Below are 26,527 nucleotides of genomic sequence, written 5' to 3'. Positions count from 1 at the left end.
TTCACACCGATAACCTCACGAAAATATAGTTTTTTTCTGCGAGCGCATTGTATCAGTCTTAATAAGAATACGTCAGTTAAGTAATAGTAATAATAATAATAATGGATGGACAAAAGTTTTCTTCGTATCGGCAAACCCCTCGTGTAAATGTTGTCAAGAACACACTTCGCGAACAACAACGCCTTCGAAATGCGAATTACGAGTTACGACTAGTTTGCACGAGGCACGACCGTCTTAAACATATATTTCAAATGTTAATAATGATAGACTAGTGTTGTCGACAATATAATCCGAGAATAACGGACAAAAAAATTCTACACCACCCCGCGACTAACCAATTTTCGGACGACGACGTCGTATACCACCCGGTCGTCTCGCGGTCGCCACTCGTCAGTTCGTCTACAAGTCCGCTAGTCAGCGGTCGCTACCATAGGTGTAACCCGGTGTAACCACAGTGTAACTCGCGCTGCTCGCAGCCCGCGGGCCACAGCCCAAGCAAACTGGTGCCTCACTGCCTCAGTGGCCAGCGCTCGCCGCACAGTGTTTACTTATTAGTTACTAGTCGGTGGCCAGCGGGTACTGGGTAGCGCTCGTCGGTCACAGTTCGCACGTGAGCAGTGAACGACGTCGCCAACGTTTTTTTTCCTCTCCCCGAGGCCGTCCATGGGAGGGAGTTGCCGAATGCGTTTTGCGCGTATAATTTTATAATATTGTTAATTCATCATTACGGATTGCGATCACTCAGGGAGATTGCCAACTTATCACTCACTACGGTATATTATTACATTCGACGTTTTTCGCCGTCTCCGACCACGTTCGAATCGATTGCCGACCACCGTTCACCCATCGTTTGAAATGTCTCCTGTTTGGCGGGCGTCGTGACCATAATAATAAAATAACTACTATAGGTATATATTAACTGCTCCGCTCAGCTATAACTCGTGTCTACCGTCGTGGTCATCGTCAACCTCCGCACTCGTCGTCTTCGTTATAATATAGTTAATATTATAATTACATATTATTATCGTCATCGTATTCACGGTGAGTTTTCTTCATACGCTTCTCCGTCTAATTCCAATTGAATTTTTATTTAGTACCGTTCAATTCCGATTGTATTTTTTATTTTTTACCGTATTATTATTACTTGCATACAATTGTATACGGCGTTATACTTTATAGTATATTATTTTCATCAATTCATTTTTCATATAAATTGTCAGTTTAGAATTTGTGCCTATAAAATCTATACATGGACTTGTAAATAAAAACTTGTTTCAGTTAATATATTTTGGTTTTATATAATTATTTGTTTCTATATCAAAGCGGCTATATTTTATTCAGTTGTTAAACATGCAATTAAATTTTAGTATAATTTAAAAAAAAATTGCTTTTATAATCTTTTCATATCAGAAAATCATTCAGATTAAACTATGTTGAATCTTGTTTTTCACTAAAATAACATTTATTTTGAGTTTCTATTCTTTAATCAGTTCCTAGATATCATTATTTGTAACTTATAGGCTTATAAGTTTTAACCTTATAGGTAATATTCTGAGAGGATACCTAAGTATTTTTTTAGAATATCTAATAACATTTATTAACTACCCAAACAGTTTTTACTTTTTAAGTTGAGATTATGTTTTTATGATGGCATGGTGGTGACTACTCAATGTTTAATTTAAATTCTAGTATAAATCAATATTAATGTTATTGAGTAGCATATGAATGAGCTATAGTCAACGTTTTAATATTGTATAATTGTCACACTTTACACAAAGGTTGTACTAGTAATTTACATTAACGTTTATTTTTGTTTGTTTATTAGCGAATTTTAAAATCTTCAAAAGTAGATAGATAATGCTTCTAATTAATATAATACTATCAGGCCGACCAAAAAGTTTGTAAAATAATAGGAAAATCTAGGGATCAGGAAAAAGTTTGAAGTATTGACTGTTTAGTGTTAAAAAGAGTTTGAGTTAACCAATTTTGACTGTATAATAAATAATTATCAAATATTATTATTCACCTACCCTTGGTGTACTACACACTAGTATCTGATTAATACAAATGAGGGATCCTTTCTCATTTATTCTTATACTTAATTAAATCTAACTTCGCCCCAAAACTATTTTTATAAATATATCATGGGCGCACATGTACCATGTTAATGTGTATAATAAATAACATTGTGAGGAGTGAATTTGTGTTTTGAAAAAAAATTAACAACTCATAATAAAGCATTGCTAAAGTACAACTAATTATCAATTATTAAAAGTTAAGTTAAATTACTAAACCAAAACAAAGTTTATTTTTAAGTAAAATAAACTTAAGTTAAGTAAACATTAAAAGGATTTGACTAAATCAGTTTTATTTTTTAAATATGAGTCCAAGGAACATATTATTTTTTTCCAAAAGCTTTTTTTTTTGAGCTTAACTTCAAATCTGCGTAACTAATTCAAAAAAAATACTGTATACTTAAAGTATAGATCATAAGAATGTTTTCAATTTTTATAATTATTAATGGCTTTTTTTTCTCAATTGAAATTTTAAAAAAATAATTAATTTTGAACATAGTAATTCAGTTTTAAAGGTTAGAAACCTTAAACTTTAAAGAACATCTTATATACTATATAGTATAACTATACCTAACTACCCTACTCTGGAGGTGATGCTTCTTGCCTACATAGCTATATGTATAAAAGTATATTAATAATACAAATTAAATAAAAGATTCTAAAATTGATAGATTGTTTCTAAAAGACTAGTTTGAATATATACGTTTTTTTTAAATTATGATCATTCAATTTGTTTAAACTTCTATTTATATTGAGTATCATTATTGAGTATATACAAGTATATTAGGTATGATGTTTTGTTAAATTTAATAATTTAAAGATATTAATGTTTTTCAATTGAATTGTATTTATATTAATTTGTTTTTTACTGAGTATTTAATAGGATTAAATACAACAGTTCTATAATTATTTTTTGTCAAATATTTTAACGAATTGCAGAGGATATTTTCCTTTTAAATAATTTGAACTATAGCTTCTTTTTAATGTCATTCTATAAATGATAGCAGAGTAGAGTTCTTCTATATGTCAAAGTATCCTAACATTGTGCCAAGTATACTATACACATGCCACTATCTAACTACTGACCTCATTTATCTTAAATATATCTTAACTTACACTCCTCTATCAATAACATATTTTCAAATAAATGTATTTATATGGTGGTGTTAAATGGTATAGAATTATAACCGGAATCATAATATAATTCTGTGGCCTTATATATTTGTATTATGTTTTTTTTTAATTTTTAAAATATGTTTTTATTTTTACAGGCAAATTCAAAAGTTATTTTGTAATAATACCATTACAAGTTAGTAGAAAATGAACAATAAATCATACTCATTATTAACCAAAGAGATGATCAATAATTCTGAGCATGACGGAATTGTACCAGAAAATTGTTTTTGTCCCGTATGCAATGTACATATGAATAGAATTAAGAGATCCCGACCACTTGATACCCATCAAGAACATAACGCATTTTCATCAGATGGGATTAAAGAACGGTGGTGTCCTATGGATCGGTTACAAACTATTCGTACCAACTCGCATCAAATAATGGACCATAGTTCAGAAAGACTGCTAAAATTAAATCCTTATCCTATTTTGGATACTGATCCTACATTGGAGAATTTAAATTACTCAAATGCATTATCTAGATCTCCTCATTCATTAGGTAAGTAGGATAAGTGGTTTTTAATTAGTTAATTAAAAAATTATTATTTAAAATTGATTTGTTGGTTAATGGTTAATAATCTGCCAAATGGATTGTAATCTTAAAAACAGAAAAGATTACATTTTTAAAATGAATTAAATAGACAATACCTCAACATAGTAAAAAACCTAATTTTTTTTTAGGAAACAAAAAGAAAGACTATGCAACACAATCTATGTATGAAAAAGAACACAATGATAGACGCAATGATGTTTTTCAATATCATAATAATCTAAGACAATGGGAAGAAAATGAGAACTGCGAGGATCAAGAGGAGTACAAAAATATTGATCCATTTAATTATACACCGATTAAAAAGTATGATGTGCACATAAGACAACCCCCTGTTCATCGCCAGCGGAAAGTAAGTGTGTCAGTATAAATATTTTTTTATCTATTTGTATTTTAAATTATATTTAATAATATTTTAGATATTACCAACGGTTCCACCTAAACCTCTTATTTCTACAAATTGTATGCAAAAGATAGGATGCTCATCTTTAACCATAAATGGTCATTTGAATAATACAAATTCAAAGAATAAAGATCTCATGGACATTCCAAATCAAAAAACAATTGCCAACCATGTACGAATAGCTACATTTATGCCTGTAGAATCAAAAGAAATATTTAAATCAATGAAACATGTTAAAGATACATCTAAAGTAAAAGAATCATTGATGATTACTAAAGAAGATAAACTAATTCATGAACAAACAAGTCCAAAACCAGAATTAATACTTCATAGTGATATCTACGAAAAAGAAAAATCAATATTTTCTGATAAAAATAGTAAAACATTAGCTCTTAACACTAGAAGGCGAACTGATACTATAAACAACACATCTGTGTTTCCTGTTAAGTAAGAATACAATTAATTAAAAAATTGAGTATTTGTTTTTAAAATCCAATTATTGAATTATTTTATTTCAGTTCACATGATTCACACTTGGACTTAACATCTGAAAGTAAATACTAATTGAAACTCGCCATAATACTACGTATTTGTTTATTTTAATTTATATACTGTTTTTATAATAGATATTCAAAAAAGCTTAGAATCTCCAATAGTGCAAATCCTTAATAAGAGTATAGAACAAGATACTATGACTGATGAACCAAATAAATTAGCTTTTGACCATTTGTTTTCAGGTATTATAAGTTTCAAATGCAAATTGAATAATAAAAATAAATGGAATACTTGTATAATGATAATTTTCAATACAAAAATATTACAGGTACTCAAATACAAATTGATAATTTTGAATATCATTCAGCATTACGCCCTAGTTTATTTTCTAATATGCCACCTTACATAAGATTTTCTTCTCATGATATTAAAGGTATTTGATTTATCATCTTTTTATTTAATACTCACAAATAAAAATTAATTCTAATTCTTCAACAATTATTATTACAGGTGAATCATTTCCATTATCTTTGCAAAAGTTATTAAAGTGGAAACTAAGTTCTATAACTCCAATTGTTGTACGTCGAACTATTCAAAATAGTGGTTTTAAACTTGTTAGAAGTGAGCATAGTTCGGTTATAAATACAACTGATCCTTTTGTCATAACTATTCAATCTAATCAAAATAGTATTTCAATACAAAATCACTGTGGTGTTACAGCTCCTATTTCCCAGTTGATGCTTAATATGGTGTAGTTCCTCTACCTAATGAATTAATGATGTTACCTAGTCTGTGTCCTTTACTTTTTTCCTTTTTTTAATATAAATGTTAATAATAATAATTAATTTTTGTTTTTCTTGTTATAATTTTTTAAGAATCTAATGATTGGGTTGGAACTTGGGGTAAACATATGAAATCTCTGTGTTTCAAAACACTTCGGGAACAGCAAAAACTTAACCATTTTCCGGGTACTTTTCAAATTGGTCGCAAAGATAGGCTGTGGAAGAACTTGCATCGATTAATGTTAAAATATGGTAAAGAAAATTTTGGCTTTATACCCACATCATATATACTACCTCAAGAAGCTAGAATTTTACGACAAGTTTGGGAAAAAAATGATGAAGATAAATGGATTGTTAAACCGGTAATTTTTATTGTTCTTTAACATAATGATTAAATTAATATCTTAAATTTATATTATTTATAGCCAGCATCTGCTAGAGGAACTGGAATTCGTGTTATATCTAAATGGAGTCAAATACCAAAGAAAGTACCTTTGGTTGTACAAAGGTACATAGATAATCCATATCTAATCAATGACACCAAATTTGACTTAAGACTGTATATACTCATCACTTCAATCAATCCACTTCGTCTTTATTTATATGATAATGGCCTTGTGCGATTTGCTTCTGGTATAATAATTGTTATTCTATGATCGAAACTATCACTTATTTATTTTTAATGTTTCAGTTAAGTATTCATCTGATCTTACTACTCTATGTGATCGATATATGCATTTGACCAACTACAGTATTAACAGACTTAGTAGTCAGTATACTCAAAATGAAGATGCTGATGCATGTCAAGGTCATAAATGGTAAATATATTGGATTTAGTATATTTATTTTATATTTAATGTTGGGATTTGTATTTTAAATGATATATTATTTCATCATTATTTATCAATTAAAATAACTTAGGACATTAAAATCACTATGGACATATATGGAAAAAGAACGCAATGTTGACGTTAAAAAATTGTGGGAGAGCTTAGAAGATCTGGTTGTAAAAACTGTTATAAGTGGTGAATCACCAATGAGTCAAATGTGTCGTTCAAATCTGAGTAATAGATACAACGCATACGAATTATTTGGAATAGATGTTTTGTTTGATGAATATCTTAAACCTTGGATATTAGAGGTAATTAAAATTACACATTTGTAAAATTGAATGATAAATTATTGAATGGTTCTATATTCAATATTAGGTCAATATATCGCCTTCATTGCATTCATCTTCTCCGCTTGACTTGGCTGTCAAGGGACCATTAGTCAAAGACCTAATGAATATGGTTGGCTATCATATCCCAAACAAAATGTCTCAAAGTACACACGTGAGTTATTAATTATAATAGCTTGTACAAATATGTTTCTTTTAATTTCTTTAATCAACCAACATTACATTTTTTTACTTAATTCAAAATTTGTATAGAATACTTTACTCAAGATGTTAGGAGTCAAATCACCACTATGCTATGATAAGAGATTATATACATTTAATTTATCTGCTAAAGAAAAAGAAAAACAAGAATATTATACAAATGCTGAATCCAGAATAGAAGTACTAAATTATTAATTACTGTTTAAAGTATCAATTAATTATAAACTTAATTTTTTCTAGTATATTGATAGCATATTAGATGATCTATTGCCAGATGATGTTCGGCATCTAATCATTTATGAAGATGAACTTACACAAATTGGCTCGTATGTATTTAATTTTTACATTATTTTTTTCTACATTTATAACTGTATACTTCTGAGTTTTGTATGATTTTAGGTTTCAAAAAGTATTTCCAACCACTTCATCTTTTAAATATCATCAATACTTTGAAGGTTCTAGATATTATAATATGCTTTTTGATGCTTGGGAATGTAAATACAGCAGCAACAGAGACGAAGGTAAGAACTATTTTTAAAAATTGTATGTTATATATACATCTTAATTAATGTTAATGTTAAGTATATAAAGTATACAATAATTATTTTATTTTCAAGGTATTGCTGTGCTTGAAAAGTTATGTCAGCTGAAAATTCACCTGGAAGTGCCAGACATTGACGAAGAACAATCAAAAGTAACATATTCAATTATTAAGATATAAATATAAGTATTTATACGAGAAAATGTATTTTAACACTTTATGAGTCATGCAAATGATTTTAAAAGTGCTTATGTATAATGTTTTTAATTTATCTGTTCACTTGCCTTTAAATTAAAGATGCAATAGGTCTTTACAATTATGACTACTTTAAAATTTAACGCACATTAATTACGCACACTAATTAATGTTGTGTTAGTTTATAGTATGAAGATGTAGTTTTAATTTCATAAATCATACCAAGTTCACAAGTTTTATTTTCATGAAAATGTTTGCCATGGGATGTTAGAAAAAAAATGAGTAAACCGTATCAAAATACTATATAAAACTAAAATTATCATACTTTTAAAATAGTGGTGGATAGTTTCATAAAAATAGTTAAATTATGACTAATGGTTTCTGATAAAAATATTTGGTCTTACAAAATAAATAAATTTAAAACCTAAAATTATGTGTATGAATAAATTGTAAAATATAATGTAAAATGTAACAATGAAATTACTTTTTATGTGGCTGCCTCTTATATTCTTGTTATGTTCTAGACTTTTTCAAAATTTTTGATTTTAATTTGATTTGTACCAACTTTAAGAGTTAGTATTTAAACACTAACAAATCTCCAATCTTCAAAAACAAGTATTAACTAGTTACTATAATGTATATTATTAACCCTGCTTATCTGTGTGTCACCCTACCTTCTGACTGCAATTATAATCTAGCGCCATGCCAACTAATTAGGCTACAGTTAAACAAGCCTAAATTGTAACGGAAATTTGAATTAGGAAAATAATAATCAAACAATAAATAACAAATCTACTTCAACAATTTCTGAATGGCATTGACCGACATATAAAATATACTCTTTATCCTCGCTAATCACAAAGGGTTATAATGAAAAATGGTTTTTTCCACCATTCTCTCTTTTATACTATCTTAAAGAAAAATAACTTTACATATAAGTTTATTACTGTATTGTGATCATTATGTGATACAGTCATCATTTCACTAACCAAAATAAACGCTTCGCCACTCAAATGGAAATATAACCACTACGTATACATGTGCATGACACAATAAACTTTTCTCTGATCTAATTAGATCTTAGAACTTGATGTACAAATCTATTACTATGCATTTAAAAAATATAAATATAGTATATATTTTTATGCAACTTCTAATATCTACTATATTCTAAGTTTTAAGCAAATTAATTAATGATATGAACTACGAGAGATGGTTTGTGTTGTATTGTGGTATTATTTTTAACAAGAAAATACTGGGGAAGTTAAGTTAGTTGTATAGTAGGTTTCAAATGTACTTGTTTATTAGGTAAATAACTAATAGATATGGTACATTTCAATTTATTGATAATTTATTGTATACCAAAAACTATTCTGAGCAAACGGCATTAGCAGTTGCCTCCTATTTCCTAGGATATCTTACTGTTAATAATTTGTTTTTCTATTAGTGATATGGATGGTGGGTTAAACTAATTTTACCTAACATTAGACCCATAATTTATCATTATTATTAACTTAAAATTCAATATTCCAACTTGCCGTTACTGTATGACAAACTTAAATTGAATAAACTGGTACTGTCTAAATATTCCCTAAAATACCAACTAGATCCTTTATTTTATACAGATTGTATATTTTTCTTATAAATAAAATTAATTAATACAAATAGCTCATTTTGTTTAAAACAATGTTATATTATACCCTACAATGTTATATTATATTATAATTATTATCAAAATCAGTACTTAAACATTTTCAACATTAAATATTTTTTTTAAAATATTGGTTTACAATTAATTAAATTTCCCACTTGTTATGTTACAAGTTAACAAGTATTTAATTGATTAATTCTTTATGCTTTTAATAATTATTAAGGAGCCAATTATGTGGTGCTTCAGAAATGTGTATTTCGCCTATAAAAATGTTAAATTTTGTAAGTGGGTGGTATTTTTATTTGGAGTTTTCTTAGCATGTGAATTTAAGTGTTTTAATCACTGTGAAGTAATTATGAACCTAGTATAGCCTATAAATGAAAATTAGAAAAAAATGGTTACTGTTGCGTTCCATTTTAAGTTTTTTCATATTTGATTAGAAATATATTGTTTTTACTTCTTTATTGAAATAGATATTATTTGTTATGGGTCAGTGTCTTAAGTGTTGTGGGTTACAGTAATCATGGTATAACCCAGATATTTAGACTTCTTTAGAAGAATAAACAATATTAATAATGAATGTATAAATCATTATTTATGAAAAATATCTGATATCTGATGTAATTAATAATATAAATGTTTTATAAATACATTACTATTATTAACTTAACATAACATATGATTTTTGTGTCAATTTATATTTAAGGAGAAAAGTTCCTACTAAAAAACAGAACTAAGTGTTCTAAGTAATAGTTATTTATTTTTATTGTTTTATTACAAAGAAAACATTGTTTTTAGCTTTTGGAGACAGTTGATAAATCATATTGTATTAAATTGTGTGACACATTAGATTTAAATTAGGTAAAATAAAATATTACAGTTTTAATCTTTGGTTGTACCCTGTAGAAATAAGTAGTATTCTAATTAATTATATTAAATAATTTATAAAGTTCAGGATATTAGTAGTTATAATTCAATCAAAACTTTCTCAGTATTATTTTAAGTACATGTTTATAATGTGTGTCAATTATCATATACTTTAGCTATAACAATGTGTTTAAATGCTGTAATTTTTTTAATGTTTTATATACCAAAATTATGTTTATGGATGGATTAATTTAAGTCTTAAGTTTTTAATAATATATAATGGTTATTTTTAAAATAAATTTGGGTTAGACAAGATCAGTGGGCAAAAACAAATAAATATAACTGGTTTTTTATTTTTCTTAACTATTGACATTATTAGTAACATGATATAATATAACATATTATGCTTTAAAACATTGTAATTTCTAAGAAGTTAAAATAATTTTTGGACTCTAAAATCATTCATAAATATAATTTTAGTTTTGTTAGTTTAGATATTAGGTTAGTTGATTTTAGTGTTATAGGTTGATTAATTTATGTTTAAGGGGTATTGGATAAACAAGTCTTCGCAATCAAATTGATCTTAAATATTTAATTATTATTATTATTTTATTTTCAATATCACAATAATTGACTGAGTATGATTAGGTAATGAATCACGTAACTAATAATATTCAAATAATACACATTAAGTAATGTGTAATGAGATAATAGAATTAATATCAATCCAAAACTATTTCAATATTGTTATAATAAATCGTTATTTTTTTATAATTAGTTCAACCCTTTAGTGTTGTTACAACACATTTTTTCTGTATGCCATTAGTGAATAAAATATATATTTATTCACTGAAGATAGTATTTTGATACTTTTTATTTTTACTAACAAAAAAGTTGTATCAAAGCCATATATTATTCAAAAATCAAAATACTTGACAGGTTATTCAAGTTTTACGATTCAAAAAATATAAATTATAAAATTAATACTTAATAAAAACTTACTAAATTGGTTATTATAACAATATATGATTGACAACATATATTTATTTTGTAACTTCTGAACTAACCAGATTATCAACAACTGATGAGTATTTAAAAATAAAATTAAATAATAAATTTATTATGTATCTTATAATAACCTAAAATTATTACATATTTTCATAGATTTGATAAATAAAAATAAAAAAACTCTCATTTCTCAAAAGTTATTCCATTTTAGAACTGTTGTGACTTAATTAAAAACATGAAATGTTACCTTAATTAAGAAAGATCAATTATTGTGAATAAAATTTACCTATGGGTTGGTGTTGTACCAAGTTTATCATGCCATTACCCTTTATGTATTCATTGTTTTAGTTAATATTTTGCTTAAATATTAGTTTTTTATGTACTTTCTTTTTATCTATTAGACTTGCGACATCCACCAAAATACACAAATGGAAGTTGAAAAAATGTTGGAAAAATCAGGTGGTGATAAATTAAGTGATCATCATCAAGCGGTCATCAGGTAATCTGATAACTGATCATGTACACTTAAATATATATTATTTTAGTTTTTATAAATATTATGTTCTTAAATATAATTAATACCGTACAATTTTATTTAATCGTTTATTTTTTATTGCTTATTTGATTTACATACACCTTTCATGTTCATATTTTGGCTTTTGTGAAGTTCTAGACTTTCTATAAACTGTTTTTATCACACTGGAGTCTCTTATAAATATATGGATAAAATGCCTATCTTGCAAATGGATTTTGATTTGTGATTACTCTATAATTAAAACTGTTGTTTTTATGTAGTTTTGAGGAATGAGAATATTAATTTAAAACTAGAAATTATTTTACCAACTATTATCTGTTAATTACTTCATCTTTTTCTAATGTATATATAAAAATATATCATAATTAGTTTGTATTTACTAATTAATGGCTTGCTACTTCTTATTAATTGATTGATTAATTTTCTACAAGAGCATGTTTACTGGTTTAAAAAAAAAAATATATTGTGTTACTGTGTGTTTGTATTTTTGATATACCGGTGAAGTGTTCAGACACTGACCTATGTGTTTTTTTTTTTATATTTGTCTATCAGTCATTTTTCAATGTCTGCTGCTGAACGTCGTCATATGGTGTATACATCTATAACAATGTCTGACGAAGGAGATTGGATTAGTGATGATTTTCCGTTTGATGATGATTCTACATCAGCAACCAGTCATCCAATGGTTTCCTGATATATAACCATGTTAATGAACACTAAGCATGCAATAACATCAAACCGATTGCGTTTGTATGGTTTTGTTCATGGCTTTTGGACTTGGCTAAAAACACATATTAATTAATTTTTTAGTTAAATTAAACCAAAAATAATAAATTGTGATAATTTATATATATTCCTTAAAATAGGGAGCAAAATTTTACTTACATTTTGGACTTTAATATTGAAGTATTGTAAATAATATTTTTTACATTCCTATTAGTTGAGGGGTTGTTAAAAATAAGCTTGTATATTTTATATTCTGTGATAAGGCTAAACAATTTTTATTTTATTTTTTGAGGACTCCAAATTGTTTGTTAAAAGCTGTTTCATACGGATAAGAACTCGGGAATTTACCACCTTAATCTCTGTTCCAAAAGAGAAGACATGAGGTGGCGACCAGTTATTGTATGGCAACGAGCATCTCTCACTTAATACCCGCCCGGCATGTGTAAACATCAGTGCCGCCAGTGACACCTGCCGAGTCACAAACCATTGCAGGTACTAAGTTAAAGTCTTGTGGATAGGGCTAGTAAGGGTCTGTATCGCGTCAACTGTTATTCGATGTGCACAAAATATTGTGTCTTCTCTTTAGGAACAGAGTATAGTTTTATCAGATTCTTACTATTATCTTTTTGTGTTGAAAATTTGGCTTATATTTATACCTGTGGCATTATGGGTTCTTTCCCACTTGAAACCATTTATCCATATAATTTCGTAACCACACAACAAACAACTAATTATGTGGTACTAGTGTGAAACCTCTTAAAAAGCAGATGTCTTCAAAGATAGATAGAAATGTTAGTTACATTTTATTTGGTTAAGAAAAAGAGTTAAACTATTGTTAATGGAAGGTTTTTTAAATTATGTGAAATGTTGGTTTTTAATACCAATTATTTTGTTGTAACCATATTCAATCTTAAATCAAAGGTTAAAGCAAGATAGGATTAAAATTATGTTTAATCCATCAAAATTAATAATTTTAATACAAGATTTTCAACTCAATATACATGTTTTATAAATAAATATTTTTTATTAAAAATTAAAATGACTACAGTAAATTAATACAATAAAAAAAAAAATACTGTCATCAAACATGCTTCCATAGAATTTGTAAAATCTAACTCACATAATATGTCATTACTATTATATTATGTGAATAAATCACTGCCACATGCCTTTAGTATACGCATTTCAATTTGTATTTTGTATTAAACCAATTAAATTTTTACTATTTTTGACTGTACTAATTTAATCTTAAAATTAAATATTGTATCATATTATTGCTTATTACAAAAGCAGACACAAAATTTCAAAATTTAAGAATAATTAAATTACAAATTACTATGCGGAACCATTGTTATTTAACCACTCAACAAAGTTTTCAAAATTAATCATGAACATTGGCAGAAGTCCATTTCAAGGAAGCCTAACATTTTTACTAAAAAAAAAAAACAATTAGTCCCATTATCCCCCTATTATTTGTGCCTATTCATGAGTGAATAAGGTTATTGTTTTAAATTAAATTTGGCCATACAGTTGCAGATGTTGCTAATTGACGAAAAACAAATTGATGTAATGTATTCTTTAAATATTTTATTTTAAAACTGCTGTTACTTTTTAATTTGTATAATAAATTGGTATACTTAAGTAGAAAATTATTCATTTTTTGTTATACTTGATTGAATTTAAATATGTGTTCATGTATATATATAATATTTTATAAATGTTGTTCTGAGTACTCGTATTAAAGGTTATACAAATTGTAACTACATTTGAAGACAATATTACATTTATTTAGTTTTATTAATATTAGATTCAACATTTTATTTGATGTAGATTTTGTGAATTGTGACTTTATTTTATGTTGTACATTTTTATCTTTTTAATAAACTAATTAATGAAAAAGTGTAAGTAAGGATTAATTTATATCAAATAAGAAGATTTTTAAATTTGCTCTGGTGGCTTGGCGTGGCGCGTTGGATGCATTCCGCGACTGGGGGTAACTGCCACAGCTAGGTGCTCCCAGATGGGTGACCACCCGGGGTTTATAGTAGTTAAAAATCTTGCCACACATACACATGTTTGCTACCTACCGTAACAATCGTAAAAATGACCTACCGTACCAACCTTACCTCTACCACAGTTCATAACCCCTACAACAGCTAATGGCCTTAGTCGCTGGGCTTAAGTTCAATAAAAAAAAAATTGTTTATTTACCTATTATTTTATGCATAAGTAGTGTTCAAATAATTTCAATTTCAATAAATTGATTTGTGCTTGTATAATTTCAACAATTTATTAAGGCATAATATTTCATTGAAACATTTACAAATCAACTCTTCTAATTCCGTTACTTATAAAAAATTTGAAACCGCCAATTTCATTAGTTATTCAACACAATGTAACGTTTGAATTTTCTTTAAAAATATATGTGTTGTATGACACTATCAACACTGATATTATTACCATTATTTTGTAGTTGTAACTGTTGTAAGGTTGAGGGCTGTTCTTACAATGTCCAGTTAAAGTTAATGGGCACGTCTTAACTAACAGAATTATACCGATTATAAAATCTGTTATCAGCCGGTTAGCGTTAAACAACACTGGGCCGATTTTACAAAAAATGTTTTAATCACGGTTAAAACTTAAAAGTTGATATTGTAAGAACGGTCCCAAGTCGGGCAAGACACAATATTAACTACCTATATTTATATTAAACATGGTGCTGCGAACAGAATATGAACCTGTAATGATTTTCTTTTGTAACTTATATTGTAACAAAAAATATTAAAGAATAGTTATGCAATAAAACTTATTTATTTTTGTGTTGTATATTAATCTTAAACACTGGTGGCACGAGAATTCAGCCTTTATGCAAAATGCAAATTAGTATTTAGTACCAATTTGAATCATTTAGTGTAAAGAATGCTTTAGAGTAGTGGTTCCTAATAGGTGGTGTTTGACCGAACAGCACACACAGGAAAATTTTTTTTATTCATTTCCGCGTTTAAACAAACCTAAGAAACGTATATATTATATAACGAGCATATTATTAAGTGTAAGAAAAATGTGGTCCACAGTCCAATTTAGGACTGTGGTCGCAGATTAAGGGTCCACTACTTAAGAGGTAGATATTTTACAATGATAACTCAAAATCAGTTCCTGAGCATTTTTTCCAAAGAAAACAAGTATTTTAGTTTATGGATCAAATAGTAAGGATTGGTTTGTAAACAGAACTTGAAAAAAAAAATTATTATTAATAGGCCTATAATAAGCTAAGTAGGATGTTAATTATCAATATATATGATTATATGAATACAAAAAGATACTTTTAGGTTTCTACCGATAGTATGTGTTTACCACAAAATGTGTGTTTAAACTTACAATATTAAAATGATCATTAGTTTTTAATTAAAATATAAAAAGAGATTTCAAGGTGCTTGTGGCCTAAATAATAATTTTATCTTTTGATTCGTTAATAGACAAATATACTTTAATATAAAAGGTACTGAATTCAACAGATTCTTCTAAAAGAAAAATTGTTTAATGTTATGGAATTAAATTTAATTTGTCATGCTTATGCATAAATAAATCAGAGGCATCACGCATATATCATGAATCTCAATTATTAAATTTTTACAAATCAGATTATCCAAACCCCCAAATGGGTTTTTTTTAAATTTAAATTTTAAAGTATGTTATTAAAGCATTTTGAAATGTACATACAGGTACTCAGGTTATATGATATATTCAATAGAGCAATCATCTAATGAATGTGTAAAAATATTTCAGTTTTTAAGTTATTATTTTTATAATTATATGACACCTCTAGGCTCTACAGGCAAATGTGGGAATATTTTTTTTTACACTACAACAGACAGCACAAATTAGTGCATGCCACTTTTGGACCAATGCATTAAATTATAAATATAATTCTATGAATCTAAAATAAAAAAAAACATTTATTGTATTAAAAATAGTATTATAATAAGCCCTGTAACAATATCAGTTTTAGTGAACAACGTAATTTACATAATGTAACAAAATCAACAATGTTTTAAATATTTTTGTTTTTATTCGCTATTTGATTCTTCGTATTTAGTAATACATTCCTGATATTCTTCATGAAAATCTTGTAATGTTCGAACTTTAGGTTTCTCATCATTATTTTCATTAATATCATGTTTTAAGAATTCTTTATTTGTATCCACTTCAGAGCTTGTGTGTGACAGTGTGTGGTTTTTTTTCTTGTTCTTTACACTTGGTATATTGACTAGCTCTTTTTTCAATTTCTTAGCTGAAATTATTTCAGTAGGACATTTTCTTTTATTCTTAATTACAATTTCTTCTTCCAACATATAGGCACACATGCTTATTTTACTACAATCTGACCGTTTTATATTTTGATGACGTCTACGATCAATGTTTTTATTGTTGGCTTCTGAATCTGCACATTTATCAAGTTTTTCTTCGATTTTATCATTTTCAAGCATATCTTCAATGCTAGCACTATCAAAGTGTGTTGTGTTAGTTAGTGCACCATTCACAAGTTGAAGATTTTTTTTTTCTTCTGTTTTATATTTTCGCTTGATTTGAGCTCGTGTTCGATTAGGACAATATTGCTGAATCATAGAAAAGTCAGTACCAAAATTCATCAAACATTTATAAAATTTAAGAGTTTCATCTTTGGACCACTGTCTAGAAGCTTCCTTTTTGCGTTTATAAGAATAGCTCCTTGAATGGTATGCAGATTCTTCAATAACTTTAGATTTAGCTAATTCTTCACGTTTTTCTTCAAGACCAGTCTCATTTAAAGTTAATGTTTCTTGATCAATTATAATTTTGCCATCAATACCTACTTTGATACACGGAGTTATACAGTTATTAAGAACTGTTGGCTTTTGTTCCTGTAAAACATAAAATTTAAATTTAAAATTGGGTTATACATTTGTATTGACTTGTAGTTTTTACTTATTGATTTATTACTTGTAAAGAAAAAATTATGTTAAGAAATAAAATACTTTTATGTTATATGTGTCATATTGTAGCCAATCATCTAACTTTCGAACAGTTTGACTCAACATTACCTAATTAATTTTAAATTTTAATTATATTTACAATTTTTCTTACGGAATCTATAGACAACAAATCATTATCTGGATCATCTTCTTCTTTGTGTTCCACTTTAGGTTCTTTGATTATAGGATTGGTCACTGGATTATAATATATTAGATCTTGCATAGTCAATAGTGTTTTATCAAATTCTTTGCCTTTAAATTTGCTTGAGAAAGGAATATTCCAACGTTGATAGTTCTCTTTAGGTTTTTTGATCTCTCCTAAACTAACCTCTGATACATTAGATGATTTCCGAGAAATAGACTTGTTTTTTTTTGGTAAAATTTCTGAATCATCATTTTGAGACAAAACTGTTTTAAAGGTTGCTGGTATAGTATTTTTAGGAATTTCATTACAACACAGTTTTTCTTGAACAGGTTTAGCCTTTTCATTATTTTCCGTTAGAACATCACATCGATTTGACTCAGTGGTTTTAACAATGGGGAAACTTTTGTCTTCAATCAATTTTTGTTTATTTATCTTTGTATCAACTTTATCTGATAGTTTAGAAGGTATATTCGGTTTTTTCTTAGCAAATGGAAAATGCCTATTGAGGACTGACTTTGTATTTGGTGTAGACATTTTGTGACAACTAAAAAAAAAATTTGTAACAATTAATTTTGTGTTAATTTTGCATTCTTAAAACAAACTGGGTACTAAAATAAAATACACATTTTTTAATCTTCAAAACAACTTTGTAATCACAAAAATAATAACATCCTCTATACTAGCTTACACCAACTACATACTAACACGGTCATTAAATAATATATGTTTAAGTAAATAACATATTTTTCTTTCGACCAAAGCTTTTGGTTATAACCAAATTGTAGTTACCTACTTTTACTTCATACATAATTTTAATAATATTATTATCTAATCCAATTGGCAATTCCCACTCTTATTTTATTTTGAAACAAGTTTCTTTGAAGAAATATCTAACAAACTCAATTTGGGCAGTCAAATTCAAATTAAACAGGGACTAAAAGCTTCTAAACTCAATCCAGGTTTATTAATAAAAACAAAAAATAACCTAAAATGTGGTTATTGACTTCTAATTTAACACAATAGAATGCAGTACAATTTTTATCAAAACTGATATTTAAATTTGAATAATGTATAGGTATACACTAAATAAAACTTTCATAATTCTTTTGCTAGGTTCTTTACGAGGATATCTCATATTTTTTACTTTTTAAGAATTACTTTTTAATACTTAAACACATATTAAAACCTATTAGTTAAATAATTATTTTAATAGAATGTTTGTACATTATACCTAATGTTTTTGGAGTCGCTTCTGAAGAAAATAAAAAAAACGTGTTGAGGGTAAATAATTAAAAACAAAATAAGAAATACTAGTTACATTCTACTCGATTCCATAAAATTGTATAGAAAAAGTCACTTACTCAAATTCGAATAAATCATTGACATTTGACACATGGACAATCCGAAACGTCTAAAACGCTAAAACAGTAAAACGCTTGTAACAAATCGCAGTCCGCAGATGGAACAATCATTACAATACTGAATACATGTCACATGATATATTATTATAAATATTATTTATTATAGCTGCAGGCTGCAGCTGAGAGCATGCCATGTTGATGTATATAGATATTAGATAATATTATAACCAAAGAACCAATGAATGGGTAGATAATAGATATTACCATTCACCATAAAACATGGTTAAAGATACTGAAATTGCTTTCATGAAAAATGGCGGTCATAGACCTGATAGGTCTATGGTGGTGGTTGTCTGCAGCGCTTCTAGTGGTTGATTTGTCCGTAAACAGTGGTTCTCATTATTTTGTTAACTATTACTATGGACATCCGCTTGAAAGAGTTAGTTATAAGACAAAGTGAAGATAAATTAAGCATTGGAGACTTTTTGACAGCTGTGTCTAACAATATAAGAAAACGAACCGACTGAACCGAATCTGACTTAATTAACTAACTAATATTATATTATTTATTATTATTTTTATTTTTTTTTTAAGTAATATACTGTAATATACTAATTACTAATTAGGTATATTATTATAATTATGTAATTTTATAAATAGTTGCTTTGGGGATTTTTTTTCCGGGGATTTTTTTCCGATTACCGGTACATCAAAATTTTCAAAAAAAAATAACCAAATTAATTTGCAGTAAAATAGGGGGTTCTTATTTGAAAAATAGAAGTTTGTATCACCATAGAACACTTCAGGTTGTACAAATAATTCAAGAATTTGAAAATTGGTCTTTGAGTATGTTTAAAAATTCCAAAAATCAAAATTTTAATAAATTCATTATTATAAAGGAAAAATGGGGGTGAACATGCTTGGTGAATCACCCTGTATTTATTTCTAAGAGCGCTATAATTTATCACACGAAAAGAACATTTTTAAAATGTGAGTTAGCACCTAACCAAGGTTGGTTGCAAAATGAGTGCGTATTGTATCAATCATAGTCCATAGATTAGTTGAACTTCAAACATTAAAACAAAATAAATATGATTTCCCGGTAAAATTGTTGGCTAAAGTCTACTTTACCAACCCCCCCACGATTTTCAAAAAAAATTTTTTCAAAAGATTTGTTTTTTATATTTAAAACGATGGTGTATTTTTTTTTCCCCCGGAAACTATTATTTTAGAAGTTATAGCCTTCCAAAGTTTACGATTTTACGTTTATACGCATGCGTGCAACGCTACTTGACTTCCAAGCGCAGCTCCTATAACAATTTTTTTTTTACGTATTTTAACAAGTTTTGGGACCTATAGTCAGTTTTGGGTAAGTAATATTGTGAAAATGTGAATAACACAATGATTGGTATATAATAATTATATCCATCTATGGTCGAATTTGTGGGACTCAGCTTCAATTTATGCCCTCTTGCCCCCCTCTTGGATATAAGTAAACTCCTTCTTTAGGAATTTAATTCCAATTTTGAAGTAATGTCTGAACATCTTCATTGAGTACGCCAGTTGTATTACAGTTAAACAATTTAAATATTTGTAATAAACTTAATTCACTCATTTTATGTATAAACCAGTAAACTGTTGTAACGCTTAAAACAACCACAACAATATTACAGTACTAAATAATTTATAAAATTAAAACGACCGTTATTTCATGAACAAATGTTGCGTTCGGTGGCTTAATTATATTAAATATAAAAATATGTCATTATATTTACTAGTTTACTTATTTATAATTTGATCATTAAATAGCCTTAAAGTAATTAACGATATCATAATATGCTATATAGGTACTTATATAATATTAGAATAACAAAAGTCAAAAATAATGTAACCATTAGTCGGTCATCTACCTGCGAAGATAATTGCTTTTTAACAACTTTGTTTAATTCCGAGACCTACCCAAGGTGGTTTTGCACAGCAAATCCGGGTATATTTTCGTTTTTAATTGTCCGAGCGAGTGACCCAGCTCGGTGACTCGGTGCAACAAAAATGCAATTTTCTTAATCCTGTGACCCACATGGGGAGGAGTTGCATACTTGCATAGCAAATCGGGGAATAAATTATTATTGCACCATCGTTTTAAACATGTTAGAATTCGTAAGTACAAAAAAATAACAAAAATAGTCCTTCGCGTGTAAACTATGCGCATAAACATCAAATCGCAAACTTTGGAAGGCCATAACTTCTAAAATAATAGTTTCCGGGAAAAAAAATTACACCATCGTTTTAAGCATAAAAAACCAAGTCTTTTGAATAAAAAAAATTTGAAAATCGTGAGTGGGTTGGAAAAGTAGATTTGTTCCATTTTATCTAAATTTTAAAACAAATTACTTTGTAAATATTTTTAATCATACATATAAATATTTATTTTAGATAAACCCATCATTACCTCCAATTAGATGGGAACATTATTTTAGTATTTTCAAAATAGAATGTAATTCTCTTACAAAAGTATGTCCTAAATTAACAAAACACCTCTTTAGTTAACAATCTTTCAAAGATGAAAGTTAAATATGCAGCACAAGTACAATTAGTACTAATAAAACAAAAACAATAGGTAAAATGTTACTTCAATTTTAAATATTTTTAGATATTTAGTAGATCAATGGCTTTAGGAATGGGATTTTATAAACAGTAAAATTTCCCATGTTTCAATGATTCTGATGAAACCATACAATTTACTTATATGTTAAACAATATATTTGATGTGTTAAACAGAAGATTATCCAAAGGAAGGAATAAAAAAAATAGCAAAGATTTAGGGATTTTTTTATTTGTGTTGTGTCTGTGGTCCATGCCTGTGTAAGTAGAAATGGAAGTATTATTTATAATATGAGCAATGTATTTTTTATTCAAATGGCGTTTGCATATAATAAAATTAAAAGATAATTGTTTATTTACTCCTTCCTGAGAAGTTAAGTGTTGTTTTATTTTTGTGTTGGATGATGGATCTAAAAATCTTAATAATTTAATTATGATTTAGCAAAAGTATTACTATGTGTATTATTTATTCATATTAACATGCTTAACTTTTATAAATGTATTATGATTTATTCTAGATATTACTTCAAGCAATAGTATGGTTAGATGATTGGGAAAATAATTTAGAAAATAAATTGATTGAGACAAAAGATTTTTTAACAGACAACATGTGATACTTAAAGATAACATTAAAGTCCACTTTAGATTTGTAACTATATTTTAGACAAATGTAATTTTGATTATGTCTTAACTTAACGGCTAAAGTTGATCAAGACAGTTTGGAGGTAATAATAATATAAGATGTATTTAATATTAAACAAACTATAAACTAATATGTATACAAATTGTTATTGCTATTTTCTAAAAATGAATTGTTTATTTTTGAGAGAAGTTTTTTGGAATTCTTAGACAAGTATCGGCACCTAATGACCGCTCTATTGTACCTACTATTTTACAGCTGTTTTGTATGCTCTCGGTATATTCAGCAATCAAACCTCCAAAGTCTGGAAATTGCAGTATACTTGAAGGTTCAAATATTTATTTTATTTTTATATAAATATGAAGTATTTTAAAATTAATATGATATTATCTATCTTTCAGGTATGTCACTAATAATTGATATAATATCAATGCAAGATTTAAAATATATTACTAGCGATCCAGAAAATATTTCTCAGAGAACTAAAAATTGAAGAATTAAAAAAAAAATTGATGTAATTATTGAAGATGGATGTTGGGACTCGGATGATGTTTTGTTAGACCATGATTATGCAGATTCAACAGTATTTGATTGTGTAGTCTATTTTTTTGGCCGAGTAATAACTTCTAACCTCTAAATTTCTTTTATAAATTATTATATAATAATATTTGTATAAATATATTTAATAGATACATAGGAAAGCGTTTAGTTAACAAAACTATATGCTTAATTTGCATTGAAGACTTAAAGAAATTAAATACGTCAGTAGGTCAAGATACTGCTTTAGTTCAAGCAAAAAGTAAAGGATATCTTACACATCCCGATAACAATTTGTTTATAATTCTAAGATATCTAAAACTTGTTTTTAAAAACATGCTAACTCAAATCATGTTCTTGAACTCACTTATAATGAGTTCTTTAATAATAAGTTTGAGCTTCAATTTTATTGTTCTATACATAAAGTTGAGATTTTAACTAACATTTTTTCGTATTACATTACAAAGAGAATGAAACAGTACACTTATCTAGAAAATCAAAAAAATTGTCTAAATTAGTTAAATGTTAAAATTCTTGTTTAAACCTAGAGTTTATGTTTATACAGTTTTTTTAATCATCTTTATATTACTTATGTTTCTAATCCAATATTACTATGTTATTGTTCACTTATTTTTTGTTAATTGGCATATAAAGATATAATAAATACTTATAACTTTTAAGCGTATAGTTAAGTGCTTTACATTTATTTGAAAGAGCATACTATAATATTTAGTAAATATATTTACTGCTTATTTTGATAATAATATGAAGTATGAACATTGAACTATGAAATCAGAAATATGAATTGTTCTGTGATTATAATATGGAATATATACGCTTGGGGCGCTACACATTAATTATCACGATAGTCTTTCGTATTACACCTTATCAGTACACGATGTGCAACCCTGTATATCTTTAATCATGGTCTATTATACCCTTAGATCATATTATACACGTCTGGAATTCTGGATAGAGCTATGGTTTAAAATCTTGAAACGTAGCTGTTCGTGCCCGAAGTCATCACTGCGCATGAGAAATAAGTACTTCGGGCATGAACATATTACAGGTGCGCTTCAAACACGGATTACCCGTGATATACGCTAAAGCCTAAAGCTCTATCCAGTGTATATTGTGTCGCTTCTGGTTATTCAGTGGTACTATCTTAAATCGACAGTGTAGCCAACGGCTATGATTATAGACATCCAATTTATTTGTTAAGATTATGGTCATGATGTTCGGTACCATTGCCACCGGTCAGAAGTAGTAAACGATTACGCTATAGCAGTATAGCATCTTTCTTTCACATTCGGTGACCGATGTAGTTTGTTTTGCTATAACTTACGGAATACGGATTTACAACAGCCAAAATGGTGAGCGTTTGATTTTTATCCATTTTAATCTTAAGAATTTGACATTTTAATTGCCCAAAACGTTAAAGACGAGGTTCATTTAACACTTTTTAGTAAATATCTCTCGAAAAACCTTAATCGAAAAATATCATCTTTTACACAGACTTGTATTTATTTATATGTCGGCCCATTGGTTAACTTGAAAAATGTTCTTTTAATCTGATATCGAATTAGTAAATGATTCTAGACATCGAACAGCTTAGGCTTCATCATAGTATTTGAAATTTTCAATGATGCACCTACAAAATTAATGTTCTAGATGTTCAGAATATTTTAGAGACTTAAAAAATACTGCATTCATTAAATTTATGTTATTCAAGTTATTTTATTTAAACATTAAATAAATATAGTCTACCAATGTTTAGTATTATGGCCCTAATATTAGAAAATAGTGTATATGTGAAGCCAATAATGGTTTGATTTTTGTGTCAAATATATTATACATTATGTACAATTTAAAATGTGCCAGACTAAACGGATGTGAAAAAAAACACAGATGATTGAACAAAATCGTTTACATAGTACTTTATTACTATTATTTTAGAAGGTTTATTTTAAACTGATATACCTAGCAAGAATACAGTAAACAAATTTTGTTTAATTTTTTTTTAGGTTGCCAATACCTCTACTGCTACAATTCGGACCCGCAAGTTCATGACCAACCGACTGCTATGCAGAAAACAAATGGTGAGTAAATAATTTATGGTTCAACAACTCTTAAATTCAATTTTCAATAAATATACAATGGCCAAGAAATCTAAAATTCTATTTTACATACATAGTTTAATTTTATGAATACAAATTACAAAATTAATTCAACTATCAATTAACGATGCCGTGTATTGTCTAATTAAACTTACGTTAATCTTCCAAAATGGTGAACAAAAATACCATCAACACTAACTATAACTTACTATAAAATATGTATTTTTGATAATTCTATAGATTTAGCATCAGCAATAATGTTCTTATCACCAGCATAATATTCAGTTTCTTATATCTAAAATCCAATCCATAAATATCTGTCTAAATTCAAAAATATTAACTTTGATGAATGTATAAATTATAACCTAACCTTTTCAACTTTAGAACGTGGTTATGCAATATATCTAATGAGAGTGTTCTGTTATTAATAGTAACTACCATTTTTGGAGCTAAATTTTTAGACTATTTTTACTCCTTCAAATTACAAAATAAATATAAAACTATTTCTTTCCATCGAAACTTAAAAACATGTTCTACGTTTTAAGTGGGAATTTTCTCATGTTAAGAATAACAAATTTACAATTTGGCTCAAAGGATCCAAAGCTTGTTTAACTGAACTCATCTAACTGTATTGTTTTTAAATGATTATCAGTATAAAACTCAAGTCTGTTTGTTTTAACCTGTTATGGTTGCATTTTATTACACCTAGCTCTAAACTCGCTTGCTGTCAAAAGATTGAAAATAGACCATAGTAAATTAAAATACTGTATGATTAGAGCAAAACTCAGGCCAGTAATATGAAACACTTGTAGTTTTATTTTTCTCTATAAACCAGTTGTGTGCAATCCTCCAAATCCAAATTGTATTCAAAATTTATTAACACCAGAATTATTGGTGTTGTATTAAAAGTTATTATTTTATCTTTTACTTAGTTAGAATTAATTTTAAACAATATTTTATTTATTTAGGTTGTTGATGTCATGCATCCAGGAAAACCTTCTCCTAAAAAAACTGATATTCGTGAAAAATTAGCGAAAATGTTCAAAGTTTTGCCAGATGTTGTATTTGTCTTTGGTTTCCAAACATGTTTTGGAGGTGGAAAATCGACAGGTTTTGCTCTTATCTATGACACATTAGATCACGCCAAAAAGTTTGAACCCAAATATAGGCTTCAAAGGGTAATAACAGTTTTATAGCAATTTTATTAATATTTACTAATCAAATTATTTATTTAGCACGGACTTTTCGAAAAGAAAACTCAAACCCGAAAACAAAGAAAGGAAAGGAAAAACAGGATGAAGAAGGTGCGAGGTACCAAAAAGACTAAAGTTGGGGCCACCTCTGGAAAGAAGGTACTGTAATAAGTAATTTTGCCATGTTTCAATTATTACATTTTTTTATTTTTTTTTTCAGTAAAATGATCGTTAGAGGTGTATGAATGAACTTTGCAGGGCTATCAATATGCTTGTGAATGTAAATAAAACACTTCTTTAATTAAATTGTTGGACTTCTTCCATAATTCTGAGTTAATTTATATCTACCTTTTTTTTGAAATATTTTTATCGAAATCATATTTTGTTTCAATGTGTCCTTTCTTTACCTATAGGTTATCAATAATTACATCTGTTGTGTAGCAGGTGTGTCAGACAGCTCCTTAAAATGAAATAATAAATAATTAGCACTAGACTGGGGGGAAATTTCCTTAATTGAAAAGTACTCCAAAAGTCTT

At 27.4% G+C, this 26,527-nt stretch overlaps 3 protein-coding genes and 1 long non-coding RNA gene across 7 annotated transcripts; 3 read left to right on the top strand and 1 right to left on the bottom strand.

Annotated features, from left to right (window-relative positions):
- Positions 1-210: 210 nt before the first annotated feature.
- On the top strand, positions 211-13,872 carry LOC111034719 (tubulin polyglutamylase TTLL4-like). Of its 4 annotated transcripts, none has more exons than XM_022316053.1 (19): positions 211-908; positions 3,347-3,750; positions 3,933-4,153; positions 4,221-4,651; positions 4,723-4,757; positions 4,831-4,941; positions 5,028-5,132; positions 5,210-5,320; positions 5,575-5,843; positions 5,907-6,114; positions 6,173-6,299; positions 6,403-6,622; positions 6,690-6,815; positions 6,914-7,042; positions 7,103-7,188; positions 7,262-7,383; positions 7,480-7,556; positions 11,526-11,623; positions 12,212-13,872. In XM_022316053.1, the coding sequence occupies exons 2-19, from the start codon at positions 3,396-3,398 to the stop codon at positions 12,351-12,353; spliced, it is 2,973 nt and encodes a 990-aa protein (XP_022171745.1). In that variant the 5' UTR covers positions 211-908; positions 3,347-3,395; the 3' UTR covers positions 12,354-13,872. The 4 variants fall into 4 exon arrangements, with proteins under 4 accessions (XP_022171745.1, XP_022171746.1, XP_022171744.1 ...); XM_022316054.1 differs by having other exon boundaries at positions 211-1,041; positions 12,678-13,872; XM_022316052.1 differs by having other exon boundaries at positions 211-1,041.
- A 2,449-nt stretch (positions 13,873-16,321) lies between these two features.
- LOC111034734 (transcription factor TFIIIB component B'' homolog) lies at positions 16,322-19,178 on the bottom strand. The gene is made up of 3 exons (XM_022316072.1): positions 18,904-19,178; positions 17,510-18,086; positions 16,322-17,286 (listed from the first exon to the last, which is right to left on the bottom strand). The coding sequence occupies exons 2-3, from the start codon at positions 18,074-18,076 to the stop codon at positions 16,453-16,455; spliced, it is 1,401 nt and encodes a 466-aa protein (XP_022171764.1). The 5' UTR covers positions 18,077-18,086; positions 18,904-19,178; the 3' UTR covers positions 16,322-16,452.
- Positions 19,179-22,034: 2,856 nt separating this feature from the next.
- Positions 22,035-23,376, top strand: LOC111034725. Its single transcript, XR_002604576.1, has 3 exons — positions 22,035-22,472; positions 22,546-22,760; positions 22,834-23,376. It is a non-coding gene; the product is annotated as an uncharacterized LOC111034725 (long non-coding RNA).
- A 549-nt stretch (positions 23,377-23,925) lies between these two features.
- Positions 23,926-26,317, top strand: LOC111034724 (40S ribosomal protein S24). Its single transcript, XM_022316060.1, has 5 exons — positions 23,926-24,054; positions 24,706-24,780; positions 25,767-25,976; positions 26,034-26,150; positions 26,212-26,317. The coding sequence occupies exons 1-5, from the start codon at positions 24,052-24,054 to the stop codon at positions 26,212-26,214; spliced, it is 408 nt and encodes a 135-aa protein (XP_022171752.1). The 5' UTR covers positions 23,926-24,051; the 3' UTR covers positions 26,215-26,317.
- The last annotated feature ends 210 nt before the right edge of the window (positions 26,318-26,527 follow it).

Source organism: Myzus persicae, unplaced genomic scaffold, assembly GCF_001856785.1.
Source record: "Myzus persicae strain clone G006 unplaced genomic scaffold, MPER_G0061.0, whole genome shotgun sequence".
NCBI lineage: Eukaryota > Metazoa > Arthropoda > Insecta > Hemiptera > Aphididae > Myzus > Myzus persicae.
Note: the sequence above shows the minus strand (reverse complement) of the source record. Positions and strands in the feature narration are given on the sequence as shown.